Here is a 17,896-nt window from a genome sequence, read left to right as displayed (position 1 = left end):
AGTGATTCTCCATAGATAGACCGTACATAGTGATTCTTCATAGACCGTACATAGTGATTCTCCATAGACCGTACATAGTGATTCTTCATAGACCGTACATAGTGATTCTCCATAGACCGTACATAGTGATTCTCCATAGACCGTATAGTGATTCTCCATAGACCGTATAGTGATTCTCCATAGACCGTACATAGTGATTCTCCATAGAGCGTACATAGTGATTCTCCATAGAGCGTACATAGTGATTCTCCATAGAGCGTACATAGTGATTCTCCATAGACCGTATAGTGATTCTCCATAGACCGTATAGTGATTCTCCATAGAGCGTACATAGTGATTCTCCATAGAGCGTACATAGTGATTCTTCATAGACCGTACATAGTGATTCTTCATAGACCGTACATAGTGATTCTCCATAGACCGTACATAGTGATTCTCATAGACCGTACATAGTGATTCTTCATAGAGCGTACATAGTGATTCTCATAGACCGTACATAGTGATTCTCCATAGACCGTACATAGTGATTCTCATAGACCGTACATAGTGATTCTCATAGACCGTACATAGTGATTCTCCATAGACCGTACATAGTGATTCTCCATAGACCGTACATAGTGATTCTCATAGACCGTACATAGTGATTCTCCATAGACCGTACATAGTGATTCTCCATAGACCGTACATAGTGATTCTTCATAGACCGTACATAGTGATTCTCATAGACCGTACATAGTGATTCTCATAGACCGTACATAGTGATTCTCATAGACCGTACATAGTGATTCTCATAGACCGTACATAGTGATTCTCATAGACCGTACATAGTGATTCTCATAGACCGTACATAGTGATTCTCCATAGACCGTACATAGTGATTCTCATAGAGCGTACATAGTGATTCTCCATAGATAGACCGTACATAGTGATTCTCCATAGATAGACCGTACATAGTGATTCTCATAGAGCGTACATAGTGATTCTCCATAGATAGACCGTACATAGTGATTCTCCATAGAGCGTACATAGTGATTCTCCATAGATAGACCGTACATAGTGATTCTCATAGAGCGTACATAGTGATTCTCCATAGATAGACCGTACATAGTGATTCTCCATAGACCGTACATAGTGATTCTCCATAGATAGACCGTACATAGTGATTCTCCATAGACCGTACATAGTGATTCTCCATAGACCGTACATAGTGATTCTCATAGACCGTACATAGTGATTCTCATAGACCGTACATAGTGATTCTCATAGACCGTACATAGTGATTCTCATAGACCGTACATAGTGATTCTCATAGACCGTACATAGTGATTCTTCATAGACCGTACATAGTGATTCTCCATAGAGCGTACATAGTGATTCTCCATAGACCGTACATAGTGATTCTCCATAGACCGTACATAGTGATTCTCCATAGACCGTACATAGTGATTCTCCATAGACCGTACATAGTGATTCTCCATAGACCGTACATAGTGATTCTCCATAGACCGTACATAGTGATTCTTCATAGATAGACCGTACATAGTGATTCTCATAGACCGTACATAGTGATTCTCCATAGACCGTACATAGTGATTCTCCATAGACCGTACATAGTGATTCTCCATAGACCGTACATAGTGATTCTCCATAGACCGTACATAGTGATTCTCCATAGACCGTACATAGTGATTCTCATAGACCGTACATAGTGATTCTCCATAGACCGTACATAGTGATTCTCCATAGACCGTACATAGTGATTCTCATAGACCGTACATAGTGATTCTCATAGACCGTACATAGTGATTCTCATAGACCGTACATAGTGATTCTCCATAGACCGTACATAGTGATTCTCATAGACCGTACATAGTGATTCTCATAGACCGTACATAGTGATTCTCATAGACCGTACATAGTGATTCTCATAGACCGTACATAGTGATTCTCCATAGACCGTACATAGTGATTCTCATAGAGCGTACATAGTGATTCTCCATAGATAGACCGTACATAGTGATTCTCCATAGATAGACCGTACATAGTGATTCTCATAGAGCGTACATAGTGATTCTCCATAGATAGACCGTACATAGTGATTCTCCATAGAGCGTACATAGTGATTCTCCATAGATAGACCGTACATAGTGATTCTCCATAGACCGTACATAGTGATTCTCCATAGATAGACCGTACATAGTGATTCTCCATAGACCGTACATAGTGATTCTCATAGACCGTACATAGTGATTCTCATAGACCGTACATAGTGATTCTCATAGACCGTACATAGTGATTCTCATAGACCGTACATAGTGATTCTCATAGACCGTACATAGTGATTCTCATAGACCGTACATAGTGATTCTCCATAGACCGTACATAGTGATTCTCATAGAGCGTACATAGTGATTCTCCATAGATAGACCGTACATAGTGATTCTCCATAGATAGACCGTACATAGTGATTCTCATAGACCGTACATAGTGATTCTCCATAGATAGACCGTACATAGTGATTCTTCATAGACCGTACATAGTGATTCTCCATAGACCGTACATAGTGATTCTCCATAGATAGACCGTACATAGTGATTCTCCATAGACCGTACATAGTGATTCTCCATAGACCGTACATAGTGATTCTTCATAGACCGTACATAGTGATTCTCCATAGACCGTACATAGTGATTCTCCATAGACCGTACATAGTGATTCTCCATAGACCGTACATAGTGATTCTCCATAGACCGTACATAGTGATTCTCCATAGACCGTACATAGTGATTCTCATAGAGCGTACATAGTGATTCTCCATAGACCGTACATAGTGATTCTCCATAGAGCGTACATAGTGATTCTCCATAGACCGTACATAGTGATTCTCCATAGATAGACCGTACATAGTGATTCTCATAGACCGTACATAGTGATTCTCATAGACCGTACATAGTGATTCTCATAGACCGTACATAGTGATTCTCCATAGAGCGTACATAGTGATTCTCCATAGACCGTACATAGTGATTCTCCATAGAGCGTACATAGTGATTCTCCATAGACCGTACATAGTGATTCTCCATAGAGCGTACATAGTGATTCTCATAGACCGTACATAGTGATTCTCCATAGACCGTACATAGTGATTCTCCATAGATAGACCGTACATAGTGATTCTCCATAGATAGACCGTACATAGTGATTCTCCATAGATAGACCGTACATAGTGATTCTCCATAGATAGACCGTACATAGTGATTCTTCATAGAGCGTACATAGTGATTCTTCATAGACCGTACATAGTGATTCTTCATAGACCGTACATAGTGATTCTTCATAGACCGTACATAGTGATTCTCCATAGAGCGTACATAGTGATTCTCCATAGACCGTACATAGTGATTCTCCATAGACCGTACATAGTGATTCTCCATAGACCGTACATAGTGATTCTCCATAGACCGTACATAGTGATTCTTCATAGACCGTACATAGTGATTCTCCATAGACCGTACATAGTGATTCTCCATAGACCGTACATAGTGATTCTCCATAGACCGTACATAGTGATTCTCCATAGACCGTACATAGTGATTCTCCATAGACCGTACATAGTGATTCTTCATAGACCGTACATAGTGATTCTCATAGACCGTACATAGTGATTCTCCATAGACCGTACATAGTGATTCTCATAGACCGTACATAGTGATTCTCATAGAGCGTACATAGTGATTCTCATAGACCGTACATAGTGATTCTCATAGAGCGTACATAGTGATTCTCATAGACCGTACATAGTGATTCTCCATAGACCGTACATAGTGATTCTCCATAGACCAGGGGTCGGCAACAGGCGGCCCGCGGGCCGAAATTGGCCCCCCAGAAATAATATCTGGCCCGTGAGATAATTTTGAGAAAAAAAAATTTTGAAAAAAAAAAATTTTTTTTTTTAGAAAAATATTTTTTGATTTTGAACCCACTTTTGAAATCATGCACTCATAAACACGATGCATTTTAAAGGATTTATAACATTTTATAGCTAGATTAGAGGAAAATGGAGAAGAAAAAAAAATCACCAGAAAAATCGCCTGTGATGATATTTAAACCGGAAAAAATGTTGATTTATATTGGTCAAACAGAACCGAATTAGACCCAAATTAGACCCGAATTAGACCGAGTTAGACCCGAATTAGACCCGAAAAATTTTGCGCCCGCACGCTTTGCGCGCGGGCGCGTGTTATGCACGCACATGCACGTGCGCTGCGCGCGCGTGCATGTTCGCGGGGAGGCCCGGCCCGCGATGGAATGTCTGGGAGTGATATTGGCCCTAGGCTTATCTCAGTTGCCTACCCCTGCCATAGACCGTACATAGTGATTCTCCATAGACCGTACATAGTGATTCTCATAGACCGTACATAGTGATTCTCATAGAGCGTACATAGTGATTCTCATAGAGCGTACATAGTGATTCTCATAGAGCGTACATAGTGATTCTCATAGACCGTACATAGTGATTCTCCATAGACCGTACATAGTGATTCTCATAGAGCGTACATAGTGATTCTCATAGAGCGTACATAGTGATTCTCATAGACCGTACATAGTGATTCTCATAGACCGTACATAGTGATTCTCATAGAGCGTACATAGTGATTCTCATAGACCGTACATAGTGATTCTCATAGAGCGTACATAGTGATTCTCATAGAGCGTACATAGTGATTCTCATAGACCGTACATAGTGATTCTCCATAGACCGTACATAGTGATTCTCATAGACCGTACATAGTGATTCTCATAGAGCGTACATAGTGATTCTCCATAGATAGACCGTACATAGTGATTCTCCATAGATAGACCGTACATAGTGATTCTCATAGACCGTACATAGTGATTCTCCATAGATAGACCGTACATAGTGATTCTCATAGACCGTACATAGTGATTCTCCATAGATAGACCGTACATAGTGATTCTCATAGACCGTACATAGTGATTCTCATAGACCGTACATAGTGATTCTCATAGACCGTACATAGTGATTCTCATAGACCGTACATAGTGATTCTCATAGACCGTACATAGTGATTCTCATAGACCGTACATAGTGATTCTCATAGACCGTACATAGTGATTCTCCATAGAGCGTACATAGTGATTCTTCATAGAGCGTACATAGTGATTCTCATAGACCGTACATAGTGATTCTCCATAGACCGTACATAGTGATTCTCCATAGACCGTACATAGTGATTCTCATAGACCGTACATAGTGATTCTCATAGACCGTACATAGTGATTCTCATAGACCGTACATAGTGATTCTCCATAGAGCGTACATAGTGATTCTCCATAGACCGTACATAGTGATTCTCCATAGAGCGTACATAGTGATTCTCCATAGACCGTACATAGTGATTCTCCATAGATAGACCGTACATAGTGATTCTCCATAGATAGACCGTACATAGTGATTCTCCATAGATAGACCGTACATAGTGATTCTCCATAGATAGACCGTACATAGTGATTCTCCATAGATAGACCGTACATAGTGATTCTTCATAGAGCGTACATAGTGATTCTTCATAGACCGTACATAGTGATTCTTCATAGACCGTACATAGTGATTCTTCATAGACCGTACATAGTGATTCTTCATAGAGCGTACATAGTGATTCTCCATAGACCGTACATAGTGATTCTTCATAGACCGTACATAGTGATTCTTCATAGAGCGTACATAGTGATTCTCCATAGACCGTACATAGTGATTCTCATAGACCGTACATAGTGATTCTTCATAGAGCGTACATAGTGATTCTCCATAGACGGATTTCCGCGCGACGTCATCACAGAGCAGAATGCGCAATCTGCGCATGCCCGGGTGAAGGCGCGTTCGAAAATACAGCCCTGAGCGGCAGTGAGCGCACTGGCCAATACAAACTAATAGGCGAGTGTGCTCCGGTGCGTAATTTCCAAACGCACCCATAGGCTTCCCCCCGCAGCTGCGCGGTCATATTCCTCTCATGTTTACTAACAGGAAACCTCTCTATTGATAGACCGTACATAGTGATTCTCCATAGAGCGTACATAGTGCCAGTGACGGTAGAGATGTGAGGCATCTCTTACAGGTTCACTGTCTTACTCAAGGGCAGTGAAGGTCTGGAAGTTCATCATTATTGGGGCCAAATGTCATTTGAGCTTTGGTGTTTATTGCACCCATTTTGGTTGCTGTCAATCTGAATGGGACATTATCACGTTTAATCAGACTATTGACTGGTCTAAATATGTGAGATATTGACCTACCCACGGGGCTCAGTAGGTGTTTTGCATTAATTATTTGGACTACATTCTAATCAATGATGGACAAAACAACTGTCTCCACATTAATGGTCTAAAACCTCCTATCACTCACTCAGTACTGCGGAGCACGGGCCGTCTCCCCATTGGCTTAAACGGGAAGTGTCCCCATTGGCTTAAAGTAGTGAAGGACAGCCAGGACAGCCAATGACAAATAGGTGTCGCGGATGATGATGTCTCTGTCTCTTTGTAGAGCAGCTTTGCAGCTTCTAAAAGGGTTACAAAATCGTGGGATACAAATAAAATAAAAAAAGTTTTATTTTACCCCCCGTTTCATGACAAGTTAATATTTTGGACATAGTTGGTTTCTGCCCAACAGCAGAGATATAGTTTACTTTACTTCACATTGAATATAATGGTTTTATTTGATGGCCTTGCAGATCTGATATTTGACAACATCAAAGGTCAAGTGGCCTTGACCCTAAAATGATGAAATTCCATGCCTGGTGTGAGATATGATCTCTATGTTGAAATGTTGGAAGGACAACATTTCAACATGCATTTCAACATGCATTTCAACATGCATTTCAACATGCATTTCAACATGCTTTTCAACATGCATTTCAACATGCATGTACCCAGACAGCAGAGCTGACAGGTGGGGAGGAGAAACACAGACTTGGGGGCTGGTCTCTGGAAGATGGTAAAGGAAGAGCCATATATTTTAGGTGATACGATGCCATACTTTTGCCCAATCTTTATTACTTTTTCTTTGGCCAAATATGTATTACTTCCAGATCTACTAGTTTAAAACTTAGTTTTTAATATTCAGTAAGTTCCATTTATAGAGTTATACTGAAGTGTGTTTCAGTCAGTCATGTGACCTCTACCACCTCTTTTTCTTTTTCATCAGAAAAACCCTCCAGACAGCGTTTATTTTTTCTTCATAAAAGGCGGTTCCACTTCCTGTTTCCTCTAAACAGACCAACAAACACCACATGTTTTATCATTGGTCAGAATGTTGTGTTGCAACGTAATGATTGGTTGATCCACAGAGAGGGTGTGTCTTATAGATCGTTTGTCTTCATGTTGAATCTATCAGCCGTCACAGAGACACATCTCTACATCCACCTCTGACCTACGACCTGCCTCCATCTGACCTACGACCTCCACCTGCCTCACAATCTGACCTAAGACCTCCACCTGCCTCTTCACCTGACCAGCCCTCCTCTCCTCTCCTCTCCTCTAACCAGCCTGCCTCTCGTCTCGTCTCGTCTCGTCTCGTCTCGTCTCGTCTCGTCTCGTCTCCTCTCCTCTCCTCTCCTCTCCATCAGAACACATGGAGACTGTGTTTGTTCTACTGATGATGACAGTTGGACTGTCTCATGGTGAGAAGCTTCTTTATTCACTATTTAGCACATTATTCATATTCACTATAATATCTACTAATCATATTCATAGTCACTATTATATCTACTAATCATATTCATATTCACTATTATATCTACTAATCATATTCATATTCACTATTATATCTACTAATCATATTCATATTCACTATTATATCTAATGTCAACAAAGTTGTTTAATTGCACTCTATGAAAAAGAAACACATTTATTCAGATAAATGTGATTTGCTTTCAATAGTCACATTTTTCAGTGATCAATTGTTTCGTATGAAAGCAAATACAGTGCATGTTTTTTACTCTCCATTGACAATGTTATGAAGTCACATGCATTTTGAGTTTGTGTATGAACACGGTTTAGGAAGCATATGGTCAACGTACGGCCCGAGGGCCAAACCTATAAATAAAACAGAATTTGAGGCAAATTAATTTAGCTCAATTCCAAATTTTGGTTATTCATATTTACAATTTCAGTCCCTACCTGTATTCCACTGATGGAGGTTAATTGTAGTATATGTACTCAAATGGTAAATATCAAATGTTTATAATTGTGAAACATTCTGCCTTGAGTCCATATCACAAACTTGACCTATGACTTTATGAACCGTGCTACAGCCATCAGCTGTTTCATACGTGCTCTTCAAAGAGATAGGGTCTGGAGACAGAGAGTCTCTGTGTCTGGCTTCAGACAGCAGGCATAAATGTAACTTTGAAAAGTTAATCTGTGTAACTTAAGAAGGCCTACATATTGTTTACTCTGTCTACCAGTGAATCATGTTTAGGCTATCCATGTTTCACTCAAGAGTGTAAATGTAACCATTTCCTAAACCCTGTTCATGTGCCTAATCCAAGCTCACCACTACAGCGATCTCACTGTTTTAAGTTTTTGTCATAAAGATTTTACATATCGGATCTCATGGCTACCATTCCCATTCACGTTCCCAGTTATAGCCTATATCATTATTTCTCTGCCTGTAAACCACATGAAGCGTAGCACTAGACAACATGTGAGGTGTGAGTGGGATTGAAACGATATTTAAAATGGTGTCCCTGCTGTGCGGGGGAGGAGGAGTCAGAGCCTGTGAAGCCCCGAGGCGAGGCAGTGGTCAATGTAATTGAGGAAAAAATGGTAATTTTGATGTGAAGTTGGTCTGTGTGGTAGTTGGTCTGTGTGGTAGTTGGTCTGTGTGGTAGTTGGTCTGTGTGGTAGTTGGTCTGTGTGGTAGTTGGTCTGTGTGATAGTTGGTCTGTGTGGTAGTTGGTCTGTGTGGTAGTTGGTCTGTGTGGTAGTTGGTCTGTGTGGTAGTTGGTCTCACTGCCGTCATGCAAGTGTTAACTCACTGCCAGCCCGGGCGGGGAGGAGGGGCCGCTTCAGAGCAGATCCACATGGACACCATGTGACTTGAGGACGCACACAGGTTGTGACCCATTATTATTTAGGCGGCAGATACATTTCAAGTATAGGCTTATCTTATTGCCTATATTTCAGCCATTTGAAAATAGCAGATCTACAAGCTCACAATGCGTTGCGATACGACGCATTGTGAGCTTGTAGATATGCTATTTTCAAAAGATTTTGAAATGGGACATTCTGCACAATGAGTACTTTCTACTTTTGATACTTTAAGTATATTGATATCAATACTTTTGTACTTTTACTCAAGTATATTTTGAATTCCGGACTTTTACTTATAACAGAGTATTTCTGCATTGCAGTATTAATACTTTTAAGTAAAAAGCTTGTTCTTGGGGGGGGGGGGGGGGGGGTTAATGCTCCTATTAACACACTCTCATCAGGATCCTAGCAATGCTGTTCTGGATCTATTGGAGCTTTTGAAGGATCTTGCTTGGGATCCTGATGAGAAGTGTGTTAACAGAAGTCCAGTCTGGAGATTGTAACAGCCTCAGTCATTTACAGGACAGACAGCCAGCAAGGTTTTGGGATAACAGCTGTTTATTTCCATGTGACCATAACACTGCTTACAGTTTAGAATGTTGGCATTTAGCAGACTCTTTATCCAGAGAATCCAGAGTAAGCAAGGTAAACACATACATACAGGATGCAGAGAGACATTGTAGAGTCTTGTTTGTTCTAGGGAAGAGAGAAGAGTCGTGTGGAGCGTTGTCCAGAGTGTTTTAGAGAAGAGAAAACAGTCTAGGACGTGTGGAGCGTTGTCCAGGTTGTTTTACACTCAGGGTCCATTTGGTTACATTTGTACACTCAGGGTCCATTTGGTTACATGTGTACTCTAAGGTTCATTTGGTTACATTTGTACTCTAAGGGTCCATTTGGTTACATTTGTACTCTAAGGGTCCATTTGGTTACATTGGTACACTCAGGGTCCATTTGGTTACATTTGTACTCTAAGGGTCCATTTGGTTACATTGGTACACTCAGGGTCCATTTGGTTACATGTGAACTCTAAGGGTCCATTTGGTTACATTTGTACTCTAAGGGTCCATTTGGTTACATTTGTACTCTAAGGGTCCATTTGGTTACATTGGTACACTCAGGGTCCATTTGGTTACATTTGTACACTCAGGGTCCATTTGGTTACATTTGTACTCTAAGGGTCCATTTGGTTACATTTGTACACTCAGGGTCCATTTGGTTACATTTGTACTCTAAGGGTCCATTTGGTTACATTTGTACTCTAAGGGTCCATTTGGTTACATTGGTACTCTAAGGGTCCATTTGGTTACATTGGTACAATCAGGGTCCATTTGTTTACATTTGTACACTCAGGGTCCATTTGGTTACATGTGTAAAGTTAACACTAATCATTTAACAGTGTAGAGACATAAACCATAAACAGATGAAAGATGTCAGATAAAGTTAGTGCTGACATCTTAACCTCAGCTTCTGTTTTTTCACTCCTCTTCTTCCTCTGTGCGTCTTTACCACAATAACTCCTCCTCTTCCTCTGTTAGTGCTGTCCTGTCTTTATCACAGTCACACACAGTTACTTAGACATAAACAGTGTTTATACAGACGTTATTAATCATCATATAATAATGTCTCATCCCATCTATACACATACAGATCTATTATGGTTAGAACTGCATTAAACACATGATACATACTGTAAGTCAGTGGTTCATTAACTGTTTCAAGTCAAAGACGCACACATTGATTTGTCTGAAAATATCACAATTATTCAAAATGTTCCAATACTTTCAAGATTATTATTTTTAATCACATGATTATATACAGTACAAAGTGTTTAAATCACATGATTATATACAGTACAAAGTGTTTTAAATCACATGATTATATACAGTACAAAGTGTTTTAAATCACATGATTATATACAGTGCAAAGTGTTTTAAATCACATGATTATATACAGTACAAAGTGTTTTAAATCACATGATTATATACAAAGTGATCAATAATATATTCTGTTGATACAGTCAGTGTGTGGCTGATGGATGATGTAAAGCAGCAGGCGCGCTGGAAGTCATTTATTCCTAGGGGGGCTGGGGCTGGGCGGGGGACTTGCGCACGCAAGATTATTTTTAATTTTTTTCTGCGTTTTTTCCACCTTTTTTCCCCTTTTTTCAGCAAATATTTTATTCTCCAAAGTTAAATACACCATTGTTTTAATATATATGTGTGTGTGTATAGACTTTAAAAATGATAAGTATTTTTTTTAATTTACAATTAAAAAAAATAAATATATATATATATTGCTTCCCAACACCAGGGGGGCTGCAGTCACATGGTCTGAATCCATGCTGAGTGACACACAGATGTATATATATCAGTGGTTCATGTCAAGGACCCCACAATGATATGTATTTGGCTGCAATGACCCCCAAAGATTTGAGTGAAAAAGAATTGCTTGAAAATAATAATATTATATTATATATACACTATATTCAAAGTTTTGCACAAATGTTCAAAAGTTAGCAGATCTACAAGCTCATATATATGATATTTTTATGTATTATTATGAACTCATTTAGCTAGCGACCCCTTGGGGGTCCAATGACATAGCATGAATCAGTCATGTTCACACACGCACACGCACGCACACACACACACACACACACACACACACACACACACACACACACACACACACACACACACACACACACACACACACACACACACACACACACACACACACACACACACACACAAACAGCAGCATGTCCATCTGCTCTGGCTTGTAGCGCTTCCTTCTCCTATTCCACGTATACTATGGAGTGACATCACTGTAGCTCATATTTAATTCTATTTTACGGTGAATTAAGTCATCTGTGGTTACATACATCTGTGGTTACATACATCTGTGGTTACATACATCTTGGGAAGTAATAGCTATATTAGACGATCAGTTATGACTATAAAAAATGATAGATGTTCCTAATGTTTTTATGTGTATCCAGGTTTGCAGAACCACTGTGATGCCAGACAGAATGGAACTCAATGTTATGCAGCTGTGGGAGGAACCGTTGATCTACGACTGGTGGAGAAGATTGATGGAGAACGTGAATACACATGGATACAAAATATGATTAAATACACATTAGTAATACTCAAGATTAAAAACAATAAAATTGTGATTCCTGAGTCTTACACAAACAGATCATCCTTTGATGTCAGTAGTGGGACATTTAAGATGAGTGACATCACAAGGAGTGATGAAGCTCAATATGTCCTTCAAATCACTCATGACGGAAAGCTCATTGAAACTAAACATCTCCATCTGTCTGTTCAAGGTAAAGTGTTACTAATAAGAACTGATATAAAATAATCAATAATCATTGACAACAACAACAACAACAACAACAACAACAACAACAACAACAACATATTCCAGTATCTCTTAGAGACAACATCACTTTTCTATTGTTGTTAAGTTTAGTTTATAGTAGTTTAGTGAAGTTCAGTAAAACATTGTTATAAACCTTTACTGATTACACAGCTGATTATGAGAGAACAACAGTATGATCATGTCCAGTTGCTCTGGATATGTTCATATACTAAATGTAAACTGCATTATGGTACATTGTAAGTATAACATTGTCACATCTATCAGTCTAACTCTAATGTGTTGTATCTTCCACTGTGTTTTAACTGTGTGTCCTCCAGCTCCAGTGTCTCCTCCTAAGCTGTCCTCTGAGTGTCTGTCCCAAGGACAGATGAGGGTGTCCTGCTCCTGTGAAGGGGACAGTGTCCAGTACAGCTGGACTCTGGATGGACAAACCCTGACGGACGAGCAGCTCCTCTCTGGACATCATGACACACAGAACATCACTCTGACTGTGGGTACATCTGGAATCCTGATGTGTGACGTCAACAACAGTGTTAGCAGAGATGCTGCTGATCAGGACATCAAACCTTGTCCAGGTGAGACTGAACATGATTATAACTGATGCTGATGAACATGACATTAATGAATAATACTACTAACTAATAATAATAATAATAATTAATTTAGTCTCCTTGTTGGTATTCATCACAGTCATTAGTACATAGGTGATATTTAACCCATCCTATCTATTAGGAGCAGTGACTGATATTAATACAGCACTTATAAGGAGCAGTTAAGGGTTAAGTGCCTTGCTCAGGGACACTTCTACACATAGACTTACCAGACCGGTGGAGAACCAGTGACCTTCTGGTTACCATGACAACACTGACTCATTAAATCCAGTTGTTTGCTTACATTTGGGTCAGTGGATCAGGAGGTCCAGTGGTTTGATCCCTGGCTCTCCCTACAGGTTAGTGTCCTTGAGCAAGACACTGAACCCCTAACTGCTGCTGATGAGCAGCTTGCATGGTTTCCTCTCTCATCAGTGTGTGAATGTAAAGCCCTTTGGATAAAGGTGCTACAGTATATAAATGCACCATTTTACATTTACCTTTATGTGTGTCTGTTAGGATTCAAATTCATCAGCTACACCTTATCCGATGGGACACCCATATCAGGATGGGTGTTTGATACTGACACCCCATGTCCCACACCGACTACAACACAGATGACAGCAACAACAACAGAACTAACAACAGCATCAACAACCGGTGAGAGTTCCAGCCTGGGTAAGGACCTTTACATCCTCCTGTCACATCCTCCTAACCCCCTCCTCTCATAACATAAAGGTTGTTACACACCGGGGCGATTTTTTTGTGCGAATAATGCGTTTTTTTAAAAAACCTTATAAAGTCAATGGCTCCGTACATGGAGCGAAAAAGCGAAAAAGCGAAGCGAAAAGGCGTCTTTTAATTATTCGGAACGAGTCCGAATTTTGCGTATATTCGCTATATTCGCCGGTATGTAAGGACCTTTACACTCAAACCAGGAAACAACATCAGTGACAACACACAGAAATGTGTGGTGGTGGGGAGGAAATAAATGACAAATTTGGCATAATGACAAAAAGGAAATGAGTAAAAATAATTGGCTATTATAAAATTAGATAAACATTATGATAATGATAATTGTGTAAAAATGTATTTGTTGTGTTGTGTTGTGTTGTGTTGTGTTGTGTTGTGTGTAGATCACGGTGTGTATCTCTACTTCCAAGTGGCTGAAATGTGCGTCCTGCTCATGGTGAGTGTTGGATTCTACATTTACTACAAGATGAAGACCCGCCCTCCTCCACAACAACAACAAGACCCGCTTTACTGCAACACGGTTGTCATGGAAACTCAGTAACTCATTTGTTTTAAAGGTAGAAAAGTGTTTTTTTTTTTTAAAGGTTAAAGGAGTAGTTCACCCAAAACATTACTTCTTTTCTATACATTTCACACCCCATGAAGCCTTGAATTCATGGGGTGATCACATTCATCACATTATTGGCTTAAGAATGAGACATAAACAAAACAACTCTTCATGAATTCAAAGCTTCATGATGTGTATAATTGATAGAAAGTAAGTCATTTTTTTGGGTGAACTACTCCTTTAAAGCACTATATTCTGATAGTAATCATTGCTATATAGAGTGTTTGTTCAGTAACAGCCCCCCCCCCCTCCCCCCCATTTCTCCAGCTCTTTAATAAACAGTAAATACATGTTCTGGTGGGTCGCACATTTTCAACAGAATCAAGTACCTATTTATCATCTTCATTTTGATGAAGTGTTCCAGTTCCTATTTAGTCTGCTCATTTCTTTGTGTCATCACTTCCAATTTGACTTGTTTATCCTGTGTGAGTTCTCTCTCCTGATTGGATCAAACTGGTATCCTGATCTGAAAATCATTTTCTGTTTACTAAAGAGCTGAATAGCAATGATTACTATCAGAATATATAGTTATTTAACACTTATTTTAACAAAGTAATATCACTTACCCTACCTTTAAACTCTATGATCCTTTACTGTTCAGCCTCTCTTTCTCTCTCCACTGTAGAATGTGAATCAAATAGAATCAGATTGTATTTATGTTTTTATAACCGTATAGTCGACCAAAGTGCTGCACAAGTTCAAAACAAAGCAGTACGTCAAAAGTGAAAAACATACATATTATGATTTACAATGTAGACATTTATCAGACGCTCTTAATGCTGAGTGATTTACAGTAATCAAGGTAAACACAAGGTAATACATTATATGCGTAGAGACAGTGTTAATGTGTCAGTAATCTAGGATCATTCATACTGTAGGTAAACCAAGAACCTATCATCAGTCTAAACATTATAATATCAATAAATAAACTGTACATTAAAACCATATAGAAACTATAGGATGTCAGGTCAACACATGAACCTGGTATATGTCTAAATCAGGGGTCTTCAACAGGGGGTCCGGGACCCCTAGGGGGTCCTCAGAGTTACTGCAGGGGGGCCGCCAAATCTTTGTGTGATTGGATTTGTTTTTACATTAACCACTTGAACCCTAGCATCCCTTTTCTGAGGAGAACTTTAGCCACAAATATCAGATCTACAAGCTCACAACGCCTCGCGCTGCGAGGCGTTGTGAGCTTGTAGATCTGATATTTTTGGCAAAGAGGTATAATAGGTGTAGAGGAAAAAAATAGCAGACCACATTAAAAAAAAAGGTTATATAGAGGGGGTCCCTGCTTCATCTCTCTCTCAGCTAGGGGGTCCCTGGCCTGAAAACGTTGAAGACCCCTGGTCTACATAACATGCTATCTAAATGACATTTTAACCTTTGAATAAGACTGCATGGTCGTCAAGGCTACGACCTACAGGCTAATAATGTATTTGTGTAAACACAACATAAAACAACTGTGTGTGTATCTATAGATAGATAGATAGATAGTGAGTGCATCATGTGCAAGAGACACACACACACACACACACACACACACACACACACACACACACACACACACACACACACACACACACACACACACACACACACACACACACACACACACACACACACACACACACACACACACACACACACACACACACACAAATAAGAAATTATATATGAAATTATAAACAGAAGAAGTACTTGCATGTAAAAGTATCAATGCTGTGATAATGAGTACTTGAGTAAAAGTACAAAAGTATTGGTATCAAAATGTACTGAAAGTACGAAAAGTAGAAAGTACTCATTATGCAGAATGTTTTGTCATTATTATCATTATTTCACAAGTTTTGTGAATGTATAAAATGTATAAAAATGCGACGCGACGCATTGCGAGCTTGTTGATCGGCTCTTTTCAAATGGCTGAACTGTAGGGCTGAAGTGGTTAATGTATGTTTTGTAATAATAATAATAAGTAACTAAAGTTTTCAAATAATTGTAGTGGAGTAAAAGTATAGTATTCCTCTGAGATGTAGTGGAGTAGAAGTACTCAAAATTGGAAATTCTCCAGTAAAGTAAATATACCTCAAAATTGTACTTGAGTACAGTACTTGAGTAAATGTACTTAGTTACTTTCCACCACTGACGATAAGACAGAGCCCTCTTATAAAGGAGAAGTTAAGATGAAGTGGGTTTACAGAATGGTTGATGTCTCTTTATAAAGGAGAAGTTAGGATGAGTTAATAGTTTCATGCTGCGGCTTTTTAACAGTTGAGCTGACATAGAAACAAGCTGGAGGATTAATACAAGAGAAGCACAATTCTTTGTTCATTTAAAATGTGTGGCTTAAAGTTGAGACTATGTTGGCATAATTAGTGTAATTCATTTTCATCCTGTTTTTAAATTCAGATATTTTACTTAGATATGCAGATATTTTACTTAAATATATTTAACTTGTCAATGAAGGCTTTGAGCTTTGTTATGAGATTTAGCTTTTGCAATAAAAACCTTTAATATATTTTTTTTTATTTGTTGAGCATTTTGTTTGACAGTAATAATGAGTTGTATTTATAATGCACTTTACGTACAAATCTCAAAGTGTTACAATCAAAAACGTTAAAGCTGCACTATGTAGCTTTCTTCTTCTACCCCTGATTTGAACCCGGTTTCCTGAGCAAGTGCTGAAATATTTACCATTGAGCTAATAGAGCCTGTCTGCTTGCTCAGGGGATACATTGAATCCTGACCATCAGGTCAACGTTCATGTCAGATCCTGTGTCTAGTTGAGACATGACCTTTGACACCATCTAAATGTCTCAATAGAAGAGCAGGGAGTTTAATGTATTACATACATTAAACATATCTCTCGCTGCCGGACGCACGCAGCGAGAGATATGTTTAATGTATGTCATTTGTTTTGCTAACTCTTGCTGTAAACCTGTTTGCCCTTTTGGGACATTAATAAAGTTGAACCTTGATATACAACCACCCCAATTATATAGTTATATTAGTTATATTATTAGTTATATTATTAACATACTCTACCATACATATTGGGGGAAAAAAAGGTTACATAGTAGTGCTTTAAAATGTGTGGCTGAAAGTTGAGCTGATATTGGCATAAACATATAAGTAACTCATTTCATCCTGTTTCTAAATTCATGCAGATATTTTACTTTGTCAATGAAGACTGTACATGTGAGCTTTGTTATGAGATTTTGCTTTTGCAATAAAAACCTTTAATATATTCTTCATCATTTATCTGTTGAGCATTTGTTTGAAAAAAAATAATACACTTGCATTCATTAGTAATAATGATTGATTTATAATGCACTTAACATTTGAAACAAAGTGAGAGGAGGAGATGGGAAGCCAGAGCATTTAGAAGGTTGTGGTTTCCCCCTACTGGCTTTAAAGGGTACTTCATCTGATTGATTGATTGATGTACTTT

General features: G+C 39.0%; 1 protein-coding gene across 2 annotated transcripts in view; it reads left to right on the top strand.

Annotated features, from left to right (window-relative positions):
• LOC311033902 (uncharacterized protein) overlaps nt 1-14,586 on the top strand; it is a 65,328-nt gene extending 50,742 nt beyond the window's left edge. The window contains exons 1-5 of one of the 2 annotated variants that reach the window (XM_084041612.1): nt 7,581-7,694; nt 12,110-12,442; nt 12,816-13,073; nt 13,608-13,766; nt 14,225-14,586. In XM_084041612.1, coding sequence (XP_083897738.1) covers nt 7,646-7,694; nt 12,110-12,442; nt 12,816-13,073; nt 13,608-13,766; nt 14,225-14,382 — 957 coding nt within the window. In that variant the 5' untranslated portion in view covers nt 7,581-7,645 and the 3' untranslated portion in view covers nt 14,383-14,586. Of the gene's footprint in view, nt 1-7,580; nt 7,695-12,109; nt 12,443-12,815; nt 13,074-13,607; nt 13,767-14,224 lie in introns of those variants that run through there. The other variant, XM_084041611.1, reaches the window with a different exon arrangement.
• The last annotated feature ends 3,310 nt before the right edge of the window (nt 14,587-17,896 follow it).

Source organism: Gymnoscopelus microlampas (assembly GCF_963454915.1).
Source record: "Gymnoscopelus microlampas genome assembly, chromosome: 18".
Classification (NCBI taxonomy): domain Eukaryota; kingdom Metazoa; phylum Chordata; class Actinopteri; order Myctophiformes; family Myctophidae; genus Gymnoscopelus; species Gymnoscopelus microlampas.
The sequence above is the reverse complement of the archived record's forward strand: the minus strand, read 5'-3'. Positions and strand labels throughout refer to the sequence as shown.